The 15,785-nt window shown below is 38.6% G+C and overlaps 1 protein-coding gene across 1 annotated transcript; it reads left to right on the top strand.

Annotated features, from left to right (window-relative positions):
* The first annotated feature begins 7,954 nt into the window (after positions 1-7,954).
* LOC124144278 lies at positions 7,955-14,995 on the top strand. The gene is made up of 2 exons (XM_046513612.2): positions 7,955-8,344; positions 14,314-14,995. The coding sequence occupies exons 1-2, from the start codon at positions 8,053-8,055 to the stop codon at positions 14,487-14,489; spliced, it is 468 nt and encodes a 155-aa protein (XP_046369568.1). The 5' UTR covers positions 7,955-8,052; the 3' UTR covers positions 14,490-14,995.
* Positions 14,996-15,785: the final 790 nt, after the last annotated feature.

Here is a 15,785-nt window from a genome sequence, read left to right as displayed (position 1 = left end):
TCAGGTATTTTTCAATAATGTTTTGCAATATTTAGCATATTCAGCCCTAATGAGGAACGCGTAACGCTCACTGTATGTACAGCGTAAACACGGCGAGTTCAAACAGTCCGGAAGTTGTATTTGCATAACGTTATTCGGGCGAGGCGTTCTTATGAAAAAGTGTATGTTGTAACGCGAGACACGATAGATAACGATTTCCCAGAAGGGTTCAGGGGGTGTACTACTGTAGATCTCTGTATACACATGGGTGAAGGTTTCTAGTTATGGCTTCATGTTATGTTACATGAATGGTGAAATTATCTGGAACTCACACAATGAATATATTGTACGCGGGGTATATAAAAGACCTTACTCTCTTTTTGTGCTTGATTTACGGATCCAACGACCTAAAATAAATCCGAAAATTCAGAAAAAACAGTACATCAGAATGACTAATGTTTTTTATACCGCTCACCTCAGAGATCGCTTTGACCCAAAATAATCCAAGGAATTTCAAGGATGAAAAGTCATTATTATCATTATTACCTTACTGATCCAAATCAAAGTTTAAGATGATTAAAAAAATATATGTTACAATGCATTTTTTCAAATTAATTGTTTTCGAACTATCGACCAAATTTGTCACTATCAAAATATGTAAACCAAAAATCGATCTTCACTGATCGATACAGACAGGGTTAAACCTTTGGATCCTTGGACCTCTCAGTACACGTGTATCGAACTGGATCCGTAAAGACTTGTGCACGTTTTAAAAAAAAAAGAAGAACATTATTTTTGTCAGCCCGGTGTTATGTAGCGAACATAGGGCCGGTTTGTGTAAAAAGTACCATGACACCTCGAGATGACACAGGAAATCACGTGACTCCTCTAAGCCGGGTCAATCCTGAAATACATCACTAAACAAGGTACGTAGCTTGACAGGGCCGTCACATGTGCACCGTCCACGTGGCCACGCTGCAGCCCCGCTCAGGTTGTGACGCTCTGGTTATGTGGGTGAAGCGTGTGTTAGAACGTTTCATGTATGTACATTATAACACATGCAACCCAAGACAGTTTCTTACATAAGGCTTATATGAGACACTGATGAAACACTAGAACAGGGGGTGTTGAAGGGGTTAGGCCATAGGCGAATCCAGAGTGTGGGGGGTGGGGGTTTGGGGTAGGGGTGGGGGTTGGCCAGGAGGTCCAGACACTCCCACTCCCCTTTGAAAACCAAATGTAGTATGTTGTAGGAAGTAAAATTATCTGAGACAGGATTTTGATATTTTGGACCCCTCTCTTTTAAAAATCCTGGAGCCGGTTTGTAAGGCCATGTATGTATACTTGCGTAAAACTGGCAGACATACACGCAAAAATATACGCATGCATGCATACGCCGACGCACGGAAGGACGGACGGACGCATGCACGAACGCACGCACACATGTATGGTGGTGCATAGTCATTCTACATAAGTACACACATACAGACACACTAATATGCTGGCATTAATTATAATAAATACAAAGATTTAATATAAAGAACACAACGCACATACTTATGCATTGTATGTCTTCCTACACAAATGTATTAGAACATATCACATGTAGAGTTGAATAGCGTAAACGTTTTATATAAGGAAAACTACACGTTGGCTGCGAGTACATTTATGTCAACAGTACCCGTGTCCTATTATTTTAAGGTCAATGATTTTCCCCAAATTATCTAATAACAGGCCTAGATTTCTTTATGCCAGGTTAATATTTTCATCTCACACTTCGAAATATAATCACGTGAATAATATTGTTTACACTCACATAAAAATGACATTTACATGGATACCTGCGGTGTTACATTACATTCTGTTCACAGAAGGTTATAATAGCAAGGTTCTTAAGTGTATTTTTCTGGCTCAAGTCTAGGTGAACAATTGACTTGCCGATGCATGTGTTTATGACGGGTGCCACCGGAGTGGCAGGATACGCTCACCTTTTCGCGAACACCTGTTATCATCACTATTTGATACCGATTCATAAGCACATGCTAGTGATATAGTCGAAATCGTACAATCGACTGTGCTTTTGGCAGAGATTTCTTGTGAACATGGAAAGGGTTTTGTCGTTTACTAGAACACAAAGTGCACCATAGCACAACAACATATATGTATCCTTGGGCATATGTAAACCCTATGTGATGTCTTCCCATCTCCCTCAGGTAGATTCTGTATCATCAATATGTGTCCTCCAGATGCCTTTAAAATGGACCGCCTCCGTGGTCTAGTGGTAGAGCGTACGCCCGGAGAGCGGAAGGTCCGGGGTTCGATCCCCGACCGCGTCATACCAAAAGACGTTAAAAGATGGTACTTGTTGTTACCCTGTCTGGCGCTCGGCATAAAGGGGCTAAAACAAGGACTGCAGCTCGGAGTCAGTATACTGTGTCTGAGTGAGGTATCCATGTTAAACCGCGGCATGGTATCTCAGTGAGCTAGCACTATAAATCGGCATCAGTCCGGACTAGTACAAGCAGCCGCACAAACACACACACGTACATGCACGTCGCTTTATAAGTGCAATAATCTTGGACGCGACCCCATTTCACCTCACCACCTTTTAAAATGCAAGCTCTGAGAAATGAAAGTTAACTTTAAATATGTTGTCGTTTCTTTAGTGAAAGTAATTTTTCTTTTTTCTTTTTAAAATCGTAAACAAAAATACATACGAAAGAAGCACGGAAACATATGGCATAAGTCAAAATAGAGAATTAGATCGGACATAATGTCAGTCAAATTATGAAATGTCCACCGCCTGTCTACCATTAAACATTTTGAAAGCTATATCGAGGGCTTGAATGTTGTAACCTTGATCAAACAACTTTTGATCAAGTGTCGTATGACGCTCTTTGAAATCTTGTAGAAAGAGCATGCTCGGTACTAATGCATTGTCACAGCAAACCGATAAAGTGATACTGGAGAAATAATCAGTATGCTGATGATGTCGATGACACATTCTCGCAACACATTCTGGGTTGCATCCCATGGTCCCACGGGGCAGCTCCGGACATAAGAGGCTGCCCTTATAGCATTGGTAAACATTTCTGTACGCTGAAGCTTGTGCACGCTGTAGTTGTTGAAGCTGGCGTGAATTTGGATCGGGGACTGCATTGCGTGTCATTTTATCCCGAGCGTTACTTTCTTTCAGTTGCTGTTTGCCTGGTCGAAATTCGATCTTTGGCGGGCCGCCTCAGTATGGCTGGATTGTTATGAAAAATAAACTTTCTATTTTATAAGCATTCAAATAACTACAACAGAGTCTGAGACATAGATGGAATATTTTACCAAAAAATATAGGTCCAGATTTTTAGACGTAATTTGAAGTTTTCGTTACGCTATCCACGTTATGCTGTTTTTCAGTATATCAACTACACAAGTACAGTATATGGATGATAATGATTTTCAATGAAAGTTTGACGGACATATATCATGGTGATTTTAAGGTTAGCCTACCAAAATCTGAAGAAAATTTTGGAAGAAACGCACAACGATATCCATGTGAAAGTTAAGATTAACAAATTTATAGATATTAGTTATATTTATATTTCACTTGGAGCCACAACCGTGCAGGTACACCGCCTGTGCCCATTTGTGGTAGTCAAGCAATGTAGCGCTCCAACACACACAGACACGAGCACACAAGGGGAAGGACGGACCCTCGGACCATCGTGTGTTGATACCTCTTCTTGTCTGTTTAATCTTGAACAATATACACATTCTTTTCTTATCGTCATTACCTTAGACAAATATCAACATAGTAAATATACGATTCTCACCTGCATCACTTATAAGACATAATCGTCACGATATGGCTTAAATATTGCCGATGTGACGTTAAATTTAAATCACTCACTCACTCACTATAAGACATAACATTTTCCTTTGCACCGTTTATGTCCCCTGAAACACATATTTTTCCTTGAAAATAATCGCTCGGCATCTTGATCAATAATAATAGCGTTCTTTTGCTTTAACGGCAAAGGTATTTGAAAATAACGCGTACCTTCTAAATCGTGGCAATATTTGCCTGCCACTGTTCCACGTACTAGCACGCATCTCGTCCAAATCAACGTAACCTCTTGACATCATATGGCAAGTCTAGAAAGCCCTCTATTCATAATCTAACATGGGTAATTTCATATACATTTCTCAAACAGTGATATATATTGTAAGGATTGCAGTCCTAAAACTTGCTTTAAAATTTATGCAGTGTAACAGTAGAACGAATATCTGGTAATATCTAACATATTTATTCGACATGCTTTTCATACAGTACTCTAGGCGGTATAGTTTCCAGAATCATAACTTCCGGATTAACGAATCCTAGTTTTGAGTAATATCACATTTATTATGTATTACGTCCTGAAGCAATTCCCTATTTTGACTTCTACCACATGTTCCTTTTTTCAGGTGAACATTGAACTTGCCTTTGCGGGTGTTTTTGACAGATGCCACCGATGGGGCAGGATACGGTCACATTTTCGCAAATCCTTGATATCACCATTATGTGATAGTTATTCATAAACACATGCTTATCATTTAATCCGAACGTACAATGGACTCTGCTTAAGCAGAAATATTTTTACACGTGTACACAGTAGACGTTACAAGATAACATATCGTTTTAAGTTTCAACAAAATAAGTATATGCGTTTGGCCTGGATTGTCTGGTCCATCTCTTGATTGTCTGATCAAGGCTCGATTGTTTGCAGATTGTGCTGTCAAACGGCTTATGTCATAGAAATAGCATACTATCCTTTTAGACATGTCGAGGAGAAGGGCATGCATGTACACATTAATTAACTAAACTCAGGTTTTATATATAGAAAGTTTACATATGACAAGATATGAATAAATGAATACTGAACAATGGCTTAACGAACTGTTATAACATGTGGCAGGGAGAATAATTTACGTTCTAACATTTTAAAGAGATTGGCGGCTAGAATATTACATAAGACATTACATGGGCTCCGAAACATATATAAAACACATTCCTAACATTGCCATTTCAATAAATAGTTCATAAATACGACCAAAGCCACAGTGTCACGATGTTACGGTGCAATACATTTCAGTGTACATACTATTGGCGATAGTAACACGTTTAGTAATCTACACAGTTTCGTACCACCGACTTTACACAGTAAACTGTTTGACGTGTTTGTCATATTAATATTAGCCATGCAAATAAAGCCGCCACACTGCCGCGAATTAGGACAACAGATATATGTTGCATATATATGTTGCATATTAGTTGGAGATTTGCTGGTGTTATTTAATATCAGCCAGATTCCGATCAACTTTCAAGAGGCGGACGTAGTGTATACAAGCCCATGAAGTATAGACGATGAGCTTCGACATGATGTCAACTATATTAAAGCATCGGTGCCAGGTCACGTTGGCTCTGATGCCCATATTTAGCAACGCCTTAAAAAAACATCACCCACACTTCAACCACAAAGGACGCTTTGTCATTATGTGATGGTAATACGAATATAGGATAGTGAAGCTTACAGTGTCTTGAAACCCACATTCACAGAGACTACTATGTTATAAGTTACTATGTGATTCAGTCTACTATGTGATACAGTCTACTAAGTGATACAGTCTACTATGTGATACTGTCTACTAGGTGATACAGTCTACTATGTGATACAGTTTATTATGTGATACAGTCTACTATGTGATACAATCTACTATGTGATACAGTCTACTATGTGATACAGTCTACAAGGTGATAAGTCAACTATGTAATACAGTCTACTATGTGATACAGTCTACTACGTGATATAGTTTATTATGTGATTCAGTCTACTATGTGATACAGTCTACTATGCGATACAGTCTACTATGTGATACAGTCTACTATGTGATACAGTCTACTATGTAATACAGTCTACAAGGTGATAAGTCAACTATGTAATACAGTCTACTATGTGATACAGTCTACTACGTGATATAGTTTATTATGTGATTCAGTCTACTATGTGATACAGTCTACTATGCGATACAGTCTACTATGTGATACAGTCTACTATGTGATACAGTCTACTATGTAATACAGTCTACTATGTGATACAGTCTACTATGCGATGCAGTCTACTATGTGATACAGTCTACTATGCGATGCAGTCTACTATGCGATACAATCTACTATGCGTTACAGTCTACTATGCGATGCAGTCTACTATGGGATACAGTCTACTATGTGATACAGTTCGTGATTGGCTGATATCTCAAGTATCAATACCATTGAACCTACCCGTGTATCACCCATGTAACAAGAAAGAAAGCTGGGTGAGTTCACAATTTTTTATTCAAATGTTATTTCATTGTCATTTATGATTATCAGTCATTTTCACTTGTTTATCATCAGTGGACCAACTGCATCCAGGCACTGAAGGGGTGTCTCTTCACGGCGATGAAGCTGTTCCTTCTCTCTGTAGACAACCTTCCTTGGTGGCGGTTCTGCTCCAAATTGCATCTGCGCTAGTTTCGCTCTCTCCGAAATTTCTACCTTCTGGATCAGTTCGATAAATCTGAAGATGTTTGGATGCTTGTGCTGGAGGGACTTGCCGATTCTGGAGTGGAAACCTTCTAGTTTGTTATTTGTACGTGGCCCTTGTGTCGCATGGTTAATCCACAGTCGAGGTGGGAACCGGGCATCGTCATCCACCCATGTCGTCCTGTACTTAGTTCTAGGAGAACTTGTGGGGCATCTTTCTAGGGCAAGACATACTCAACTTTCGTAAGTCCGGCCATAGTTTAATTGGACGAGGCTGAAGCTCATGTTCAAATATATTTATATGTTATACCATACTCAAGAGAAGGAAGTATTAGTGATTGAGAACATTTGGTATATTCTTACACAAATCCCACAACTTGTTTAAAGGTAATGTTTGAATAAGATTTGTGATGTACCGGGAGCAGATTAAAGAAAGGAGGAGTTTTTTTAAGACAATGTTGTTGTTTCCCACTACTGCTCATTGTCTCAACATATTGGTAATCCCTCATAGCAGGGGAAGAGGACCAGTCCATTCATTAATTAGGTGTGACCAGCATGGCCCAATTAATTAGTGAGCTAATTTTAACTGCTGTTTGGGAGGTCTGCATTTTGGAGGTCTACGTTATGGGAGGGAACCTTTCTGATTGTGAATGCCATCAATAAACTTATTATGTAATATGATATTCCTAAATTCGAAGTTTAACCTTCAGTTGATGCGGTTACCCAAGTGCTAAAAAATAATTTCACGTTGTTTGTCAAAGCTTTGTGAAAATCACAGAAAATCTTTCTTCCACCTCTGAATATCTTTGAAATCTATTAAAGCCGCGTGCATGTTTACAGCTGATTCACGGTCATCGTTGACTGATCAGTTTGGAATGTATTGTGTTAAGGGCAGGGAGAATTACATCAATTATCCGTCAGGCAAAGAGTGTTTGTTTGTGTGTTTACGTGAAAATAATAACGTTTGTGTAAGAAAGGCTTGCTATCTGGGATTGCATTCTTTTAAATCTCTTCTATTTCATTTCCCCATTATAGCGAATTATTTACCCGTTTAAAAGTTTTACGTGATCCTAGTTCCCACAAAACTATCCCCAAATTAAACAAAAAAAGACGTATTTTTGTTCGAACGCCGAGCGGACAATGTTTTTTTTTCCGCGGCACATCAGAAAGAATGGATTGTGATATGGCAGGCATACAGTGGCGTCGATTGTGTATGGCCACCGGTGCTATGTGTTAACATTATAGCAATCTAGTGAGCAACACATTATGGCCAACACGAAACAACGGTCCTGTTTGATTCTAGCACAAGGAATTTTGACAGACATGAGCGAGGACAAACAACCTGATACCTTTACAAACATGAAGCCCCGATCCTTCAGGGCCGTTAACTCGTTCCACATCTTCGGAAAACATTGTCAGTTTGTTTTTGTTCACAGTTGAGACCAGGTTCTCTCAGTCAAGGAGGACATTCGACTAGGCGGAGGAGACTCGAGTTGGTAGAGTAGACGCCTTCAAACATGGTTCCAGTCAAGATCGTTGCCCTGTTCCTCTGCCTCGTCGTTATTGCAGAGTGTCAATGGCGCACTAATAATGGCAACTTTCCACAAAGTCCCTTTGTGAAAGGGGGCAGGCGCCGCGACCATCCGCAGAATGATAACCCCAACAACGGCCACAGAAATTGGAACCAATGGCCTGGCGCTGGAGGCGACAACGTCGACGGGCACAGTGACAACCACGACCACGACGACACTGGACATAAACACATTTTGGGAATCAAGATGCCCCGTGGTAATGGTAGAGGGGTAGGAGGTACGTTGCTCAACGTTGAATAGACACGTAAAGACGGCATAACGCCCGTGCGACGTTGTAACCGCGTCTGTGCAACGTTGATAACATATAGCATGTTACTTGCTTATTTACAGGACTGTAAATAACTGACTGTGTTAACCGAGCAAATTAACCATTTATTTACTTTTCACCGATAGTTTAAGTTTTATGCCCAATGGAATCTGTTTAGTCGGAAAATCGAAACTGGTTAATCTCTAGCATTGACGTATTATAGTATATCGTCTTTATATACAATGACAAAAGTGGCTGCGACATGATCAGAGTAGCGGAATGTAATTGGGCTTTAAACAACGAATTCAAATTTACTTCAATTTTGTGTTCATTAAAGTCGTTAAGGTGAAATGTATGGTTCCTTTAATTCGGCATTAAACATGTATACTACAGCAGTTTGAATGGGAACGAAAACTTTCTGTTAGTTTTGCTAAAAACACCTTAAAACGTCATCAAGCTTCCTTGAACGTTTTTACATGTTATGTACACAATGAGAATTTTAATCAATCTATATTGGTCTCTATCCTCTATTATTGTACAGTAAACTACGTTTATAACGAACACGCTTATAACGAACTGACCGATATAACGAACTTATTTTTTAGTCCCGGCCATTTGTTGTAATGATGTTGTGCATATGCTTATAACGAACTACGGTTATTACGGACTACAATTAGTGGTCTGTTTGAGTTCGCTATAACCGTAGTTTACTGTATTAAGCTTCAGTTGCCTGTAGATGAGTTTGAGCAGAGTTTCTTTTCCCTTCGAGAATGAATACATTTTAATAAAAAAATGTTTTCACTTTGGGTGTTTAACTATATTCCGTTTGAGTCCGTTGTTTGAAAAAAACAAAATGTTATGCTTTGTACCAGAAACCCCCCATTCCTTACCAAAGTGTGCCCAAACCTTCATATCTCCTACAGAAATAAGACCTCAATCCACGATGGTGCTCCCATAGCGACACCACCATGTTGTTTAAGGTAAACTTACGATAGCGCTGTGTGTCGTTGCCTGCTTTAACAATTCTGCCTTAAGTGTTACGAAACTAGACAAATGATGGTTAGGGTAATGATGGAATATCAATGTTGTCAATCAGATCAACACGCAATAACATATTGACGCTTCCTACCTCACCTCGGACATTTCTCCAACAAGAGAAACAGACATACACTTAAAACACTTACTCGTTCGCTTAGAGGCTATTTTATATTCACGTGGCTGAAACGAGATCCTTCTGTCCCACAAATCATGCTCAAACAATGGAAAAAACAAAGTTTAGAGATTGGGCCTGGCTGCATCTGATGAACAAACGAAGTTTGGAGGCGGGGCCTTGCAGCACCTGATGCATGGACTAAGTGTGGACGCGAGGGTCCGCTGCATCTGATGATCAATTTATATGTAGAAGTTGAGGCTTTGGTGTATCTGATGAAGAACTAGGCTTGGACGTGGGATTCTGCTGTCCTGATGAACGAATGTGTCTTGGGTTGTTATACCATATTATTCAGTTTGCCAGACTGAGCATGAACAACTATTTCACTCTGAATACAGGTCTGTGTGTTCGTCATGAAGTAAAATATGTAAAGAATTGTTTTATTAAAATTATAAAAATTAAGATTGCTACTCAAGATGGGTCACTAGGGAACTCCAACTACAAGGCTATGGACATGTACTTAACGAGAGTCTCCAACACCAAACAAACCTATATCGTCCCTGTCATATCAGAGTAACCCACACGATTCTCACATCTCTGCTGTTTAATGCACTCGCATCGTTTTGGAATCAATATGAAGGTAATTTAACCAGCTGATTAATTATTAATGCGATATATTATTTTTCATTTTAATAACTTTCCAGTTGGGCATAAATATAAATAAAAGCGAAATAAAATCCTTTCTATATCCATAAGAAAGAGTCGACTGCACGTTTCCGAATACAGTATACTACGGTTATAACGAACTCAAAAGGACCACTAATTGTAGTTCGTAATAACCGTTGTTCGTTATAAGCATATGTGCAACATAATTACAACAAATGGCCGGGACTAAAAATAAGTTCGTTATATCGGTCAGTTCGTTATAAGCGTGTTCGTTATAAACGTAGTTTACTGTATATCATAAGCATAAGCCTCATACCAGGTGTTCATAAAAAGGTGTGTGTATCCTGCCACACCCATGGCACAAGACATGTTTGTTTATGTTTCTTTGTTAAAGTTAGGCATCTTAAAATATAATGAAGTTCTAATCTCTCTGAAATGTGTAAAACATAAGAAAGGTCTGGGCCCTGGTAAACTTTCTCCCTAATTTCTGAAGTTCTTTTAGATTGTCTCAGGAAACGAACTTATCCGCTTTTTAAATCAAGTTTATGTGGATAGCGAATGACCAATAACTAAAAAACTGGGGCCAATTACATGTATTATATACTTCAGTGTGAAAGACTGGGTTTTCCGAAGTTGATAAAAAGTGACGTTTTCCTTGCAATGAACATAACAACTGATATTTCACTGACGTGGAGAATAACACTTGATATATCACTGCCTTGAACATGAAGCTTTAAGGCAACCGTCTTACAAGTGTTACTTCCACGCAAATTGTCTCCCCTTTATCGTAAGTGTCTAGCCCTTATTTACAAACTGTTGACTTTCTTTTTACGTTAGTTCCACATTGACATGGCAAAATGGATGACAGATGGTTATTTTTGGAGTTAATATCGCTTCTTGACGTTTGTTATTCTCTTGAAATGTTTCGTTATAAACTGACAATTTCTCATTTAACCCGTCAATCGAGACTCTTCGTTTCGCAAGGCGCTATTTTTGTTACTCGACCAGCGTGTATTCTTTCGCTTCCAACAGCGGTCTCGGAAATTTCAATAATATTTTTGTTGAAGTTGATTTTGCATATACTCATATCCAATTGTACGATAAAGAATTTTATTGACCTCAAATATTTTTTGTACTTTTGTTTATATTATGATTTAATTTTCACAACCTCACAAAAAGTATATAATAAATAGGATATTCCACGTGTCACGTGAAATATCATGTGTCTCTCATCTCTTTTAACCCATCATGAGATTCCCTCGAGACATGAAATACATTCGATGCATTGTAATAAGCCGAAAAGAATTTTTTTTATTGGCAACCTATCTCACTACTGTCAGTCGTTCACAAGCATCATTCATTATTTCTCGTTAGATTAAAACTGGATGTTAATAAACGAGGATCAGAAAGGTTGTATATTCGGTAGATATTTTGGCGATAACGAGACTAACTTTTGAGTTAATTGAATATACCGATACATACTAAATTCCAGGACTTCTACTATTGGTTGACTTTGAAAAAAGCCTTGATACAGTTGACTGGACAGTTATTAACAAAACAGTCAGCTTTTTTTAACTTTGGAAATCTATCAGACAGTAGATAAATGTGCTCCACAAAGGAATCCAATCACGTGCCTAGGTAAATGGCTTCGGCTCAAACGCGTTTCACATTTCAAGAGTTTGTAGCCAGGGCGGCCCACTCTCCCCTTATATATTCATACTATGTGCGGAAATATTATGATAAGGAATAATGCTTACATAAAAGGAATAAACATCGGCAATATAGAACTATATCTTAAATCGGTTTGTTGACGGTTTGTAGCATATGTTTGTAGACGGTTTGTAGTATATATTTGCGTTGTAAGCTCAACCAAAACGATATGTTCCCTGAATACTATTGGCCTAAAAAGGCTCAATATATAAAGCGGAGTGGCACATATGTATGTGACGATTTCTGTCAACATTTGTCTACGCAGGTCAGTACTGAAAACAGGTGTGGGTTATTTCTGCTTGAACTACGTAAAAGTTGATGTATGCACATGGTTTATGGCAGGACCCAATGTGATAAAGATAGACGTTTCACATATGTTAGTAACAAGGTGAGGTGAAATCTCATTAAAATCAGATCTTAGTTCTCGCTATCGCTAAACAAAGATCTGAGGACATCCCATAACGGGTCACGTCAGAACGACCTTTCATCCGACCAATCACTGAGATACCATGCCGCTGTTTAACATGAATACCCCACTCAGACACAGTATACTGACTCCGAGACGACCAGGCCTTGTTTTGGCCCCTTAATGCCGAGTACCAGACAGGGTAACAACAAGTACCATATTTTTACCTCTTATGGTATGACGCGGTCGGGGATCGAACCCCGGACCTTCCGCTCTCCGGGAGTACCACTAGACCATGTAGGCGGTCGTTTAGTAACAAGTGTACTAGCTTAGTGGGCTACTCTATTGCGTCATGATCCAAACTATCATAAGTCGTACTGGTCATTCCAGATCGGAGTCAGATCATCTAGAGTTTCGTGTGTTCTAGAGTACCCATACAGTTTCAACAAAGCGTCGCATCACACACAGATTGAACCACGTACTCAATAACGTCATGTACTTGGGTATAAATTATTTGACTTTGGTAAAGATGGAGATCTTATACTGCATATTTCAATAGTGAATATTTTTCTTGATGTTGAATACAGGATTGGTAATGCAGCGACTGCAGAAATTGTCAACTTACTTTATTATACTGGTGATCAAGTCCGTGAAGGGAATAGATTTACATAGTAGATAAAGACAATCTACTTGGTTTGACTCTGACTGTTCAGTGCTAAAAGAATGACATATACGCGCCTTAAAGTTCCAAGAAAGCAGCTCAGAAGAAAATTTGGAAAGTATATTGAAGCAAAGAGAAGAAAAATGAAAAGAAAATTGAATTTAAAATATCTGTCGTGCAGGAAGGTAAATGTGTAGTCAAGGCAAGCGACTGTAAATGTTTTGGAGAAAGACAAAATCCTCACTTCTGTTAGTGTTAACAACATTGTGTCAAGTCCACCTACTTTTATAATAATTATGTTAAATATCAAGGATATACAAAGTGTTTTTTTAAATAAAATGTCAAAAACTTTATTGTTAAATGTGATCACGATAACTATGAGTTTTGGAATACTAACAATACAGTTATGTTATCCGAAACCATTACTGATGATGAAACGAGGGCAGCTATTAAAAGCTTGAATTGCGGTAAAGCACCTGAAATGTGTTATGAAAATGGTACCAATGTTGTACTTTATGTCTGAATCTACTTTTTAATTCTATATTTCATTGTGGTGAATTTCCAGAATAGTGGAATAAAGGAATGATTGTCCCGCTTTGTCAACGGGATAATGCGTGAAATCCTGACAATTGCAGAGGATTTTCGCTTTTAAATGTCACTGGTAAAGTTTATATTCTATTCTAGAACTGAGGACACTAAAATAGATTGAAATTAACAATATCATATATGAATATATAAAATTTCAAATCAAGTGAATAATCAGTTTCTATTATCTGTAACAGGTAGTAATCTTATCACCAATGTGCACATCTGTATTCTTTAAGTAATTATAGGGGCGGTCGTATAGCCTAGCGGTTAAAGCGTTCGCTCGTCACGCCGAAGACCCGGGTTCGATTCCCGACATGGGTACAATGTGTGAAGCCCATTTCTGGTGTTCCCCGCTGAGATATTGCTGGAATATTGCTAAAAGCCGCGTAAAACCACACTCACTCACTCAATCACTCATTAAGTAATTATAGCTTATGACTCCGCCGTCATCAAATAACCATAAACATTTCATTTCTCGTAGAAAGAACTTGCTTAACGATTTTAAATGTTTATTAGTTGAAATTGATTTCACCTCTGTCTTCACTGATGCTACAGCTTTCTACAAGGCGATATACTGTTGTAATGTATAAAATAATTTAGGCATCATAATTATATTAGCATTTCACCTATGTTGTAAACCTCTAAGACCTGTATCATATCGGGCTTTCCTACCACATAACTGAAATACTGTTCAAAGCCGTGTTAACATAAACTCACTCACTCACATGTATTAATAATTTATTGATCTCGTCTTCCAGCTTCATGTGGTGGTCAGCGTTACGCCGCAAGGACCCATATCTGCTGCGGGGGCACAGTAAAGCGCCGCCAGGGCATGCGCCCTGCCTGCTGTGGGCGACAGGTGTTTGACTTTGTGTTTGACCTGTGCTGTGACGGCAGAATTACCAAGAGGACAGTCGCCAGGCCATTCTGCTAGACAAACTCGCTTTCAATTCTATCTGGCTTCTTGATTTCCAGCAAATATGCATCAAACATAGATGCCTTTAAAAGAAATCCATTTAACAAATTATCAGATGGGCCTAGAATACCCTCTTTAGTGAAGCTTACGAAAAGCTAAAATGCTGTTGTACTGAGAAGCAGTATTGTATGTCTATGTCTTTAAATATGTGACTTTTTTTTAGCTAATCAGTACCATGTATTAATGTGTTTAAAACAAGCATCCAGTTTTGTCTGTCTCAAGCTCTCGCCAGCCTATGCGTGTTCGTTGTGTATCATATCGTTGCTGCTGGTAATATAAAGGACACTTTGTATTGATATACCCGGTTTATTCCACTCGAGAACTATATGCTACACAATAACGCATGCTATACAGTTATACATTTAACCAGATAGTATATAGTTTGTACAACATATAACTGACTGTTTACACCACCCTGTTAAGGCTTAACGCTTTCAACTGAATAAAAAACACGTAAACACTCAGAAAGGTATCGCTTGTTTTGTTCATTGTTTCAGGGCTGAGTAACACGAGAACATTGCGCATTGTCATTATCTGTTAAAACATTTACTGAAGGTTAAGTACTTTTTATTGAAAGTTGTTTTCTTCTTTAGAGTGCTTTCTGATGTTGACATTAAAATGTCAAAACTGAGAAATTAGAATTCTTCCCTGGCGGACTATGAGTCCGTGAGTAATGTTTCACGCTGGGGTTAGTGATATAATGACAGTATTGGGGGAACACTAGACTTGCACAAGTCTATAAGGCAATAGTTATAAGTTTAAATAATAATTTCTTGATTATGTTAATAATAAGAACAAGTTGTCCCTATAAGAGACTGGAGTTCTTACTGTCCACATATCTAGACTTGCCTATTCGGAGGATAGAATTACTACACATCCGTGCACATCCATGGACATATATTTCAGCACAGCCTTGGAGCAAGGCTAGGGGAACACCTCTATTGACACTTACATGGGAATAACCCATGTTGGGAATCGAACGACAATGCTTTAACCTTAGGCTGCGCCATTATCACTAAATATAACTACTTTTTTAAATTTCAATGCTCACATTTCAAACTTAAGAGAAATTCTCGAGATTTTATTCCGAAATTTCTTTTATTGATATCATGTTGTTTTGTGGCTAAACGACGCTTTAAACAATATTTGTGTTACATCACGGCATGTTAGCTTAATGTGGAAGGAAAGCGCGAAGTGATGCAGGTCATCGACGTTTACAACTTTGTGAAACCCACGAGCACGGGAATGGTGCCG

The sequence above is a fragment of the Haliotis rufescens genome, unplaced genomic scaffold (genome assembly GCF_023055435.1).
Source record: "Haliotis rufescens isolate VD_foot unplaced genomic scaffold, xgHalRufe1.0.p SCAF_16, whole genome shotgun sequence".
NCBI lineage: Eukaryota > Metazoa > Mollusca > Gastropoda > Lepetellida > Haliotidae > Haliotis > Haliotis rufescens.
The sequence above is the reverse complement of the archived record's forward strand: the minus strand, read 5'-3'. Positions and strand labels throughout refer to the sequence as shown.

What these genes read in the sequence shown, in the direction of transcription:
- LOC124144278 (XM_046513612.2), top strand. Translation starts at nt 8,053, where the DNA reads ATGGTTCCAGTCAAGATCGTTGCCCTGTTCCTCTGCCTCGTCGTTATT. An exon ending in TAATGGTAGAGGGGTAGGAG is followed by an intron (nt 8,345 to 14,313) that starts GTACGTTGCTCA and finishes CTCGTCTTCCAG; the next exon opens with CTTCATGTGGTGGTCAGCGT.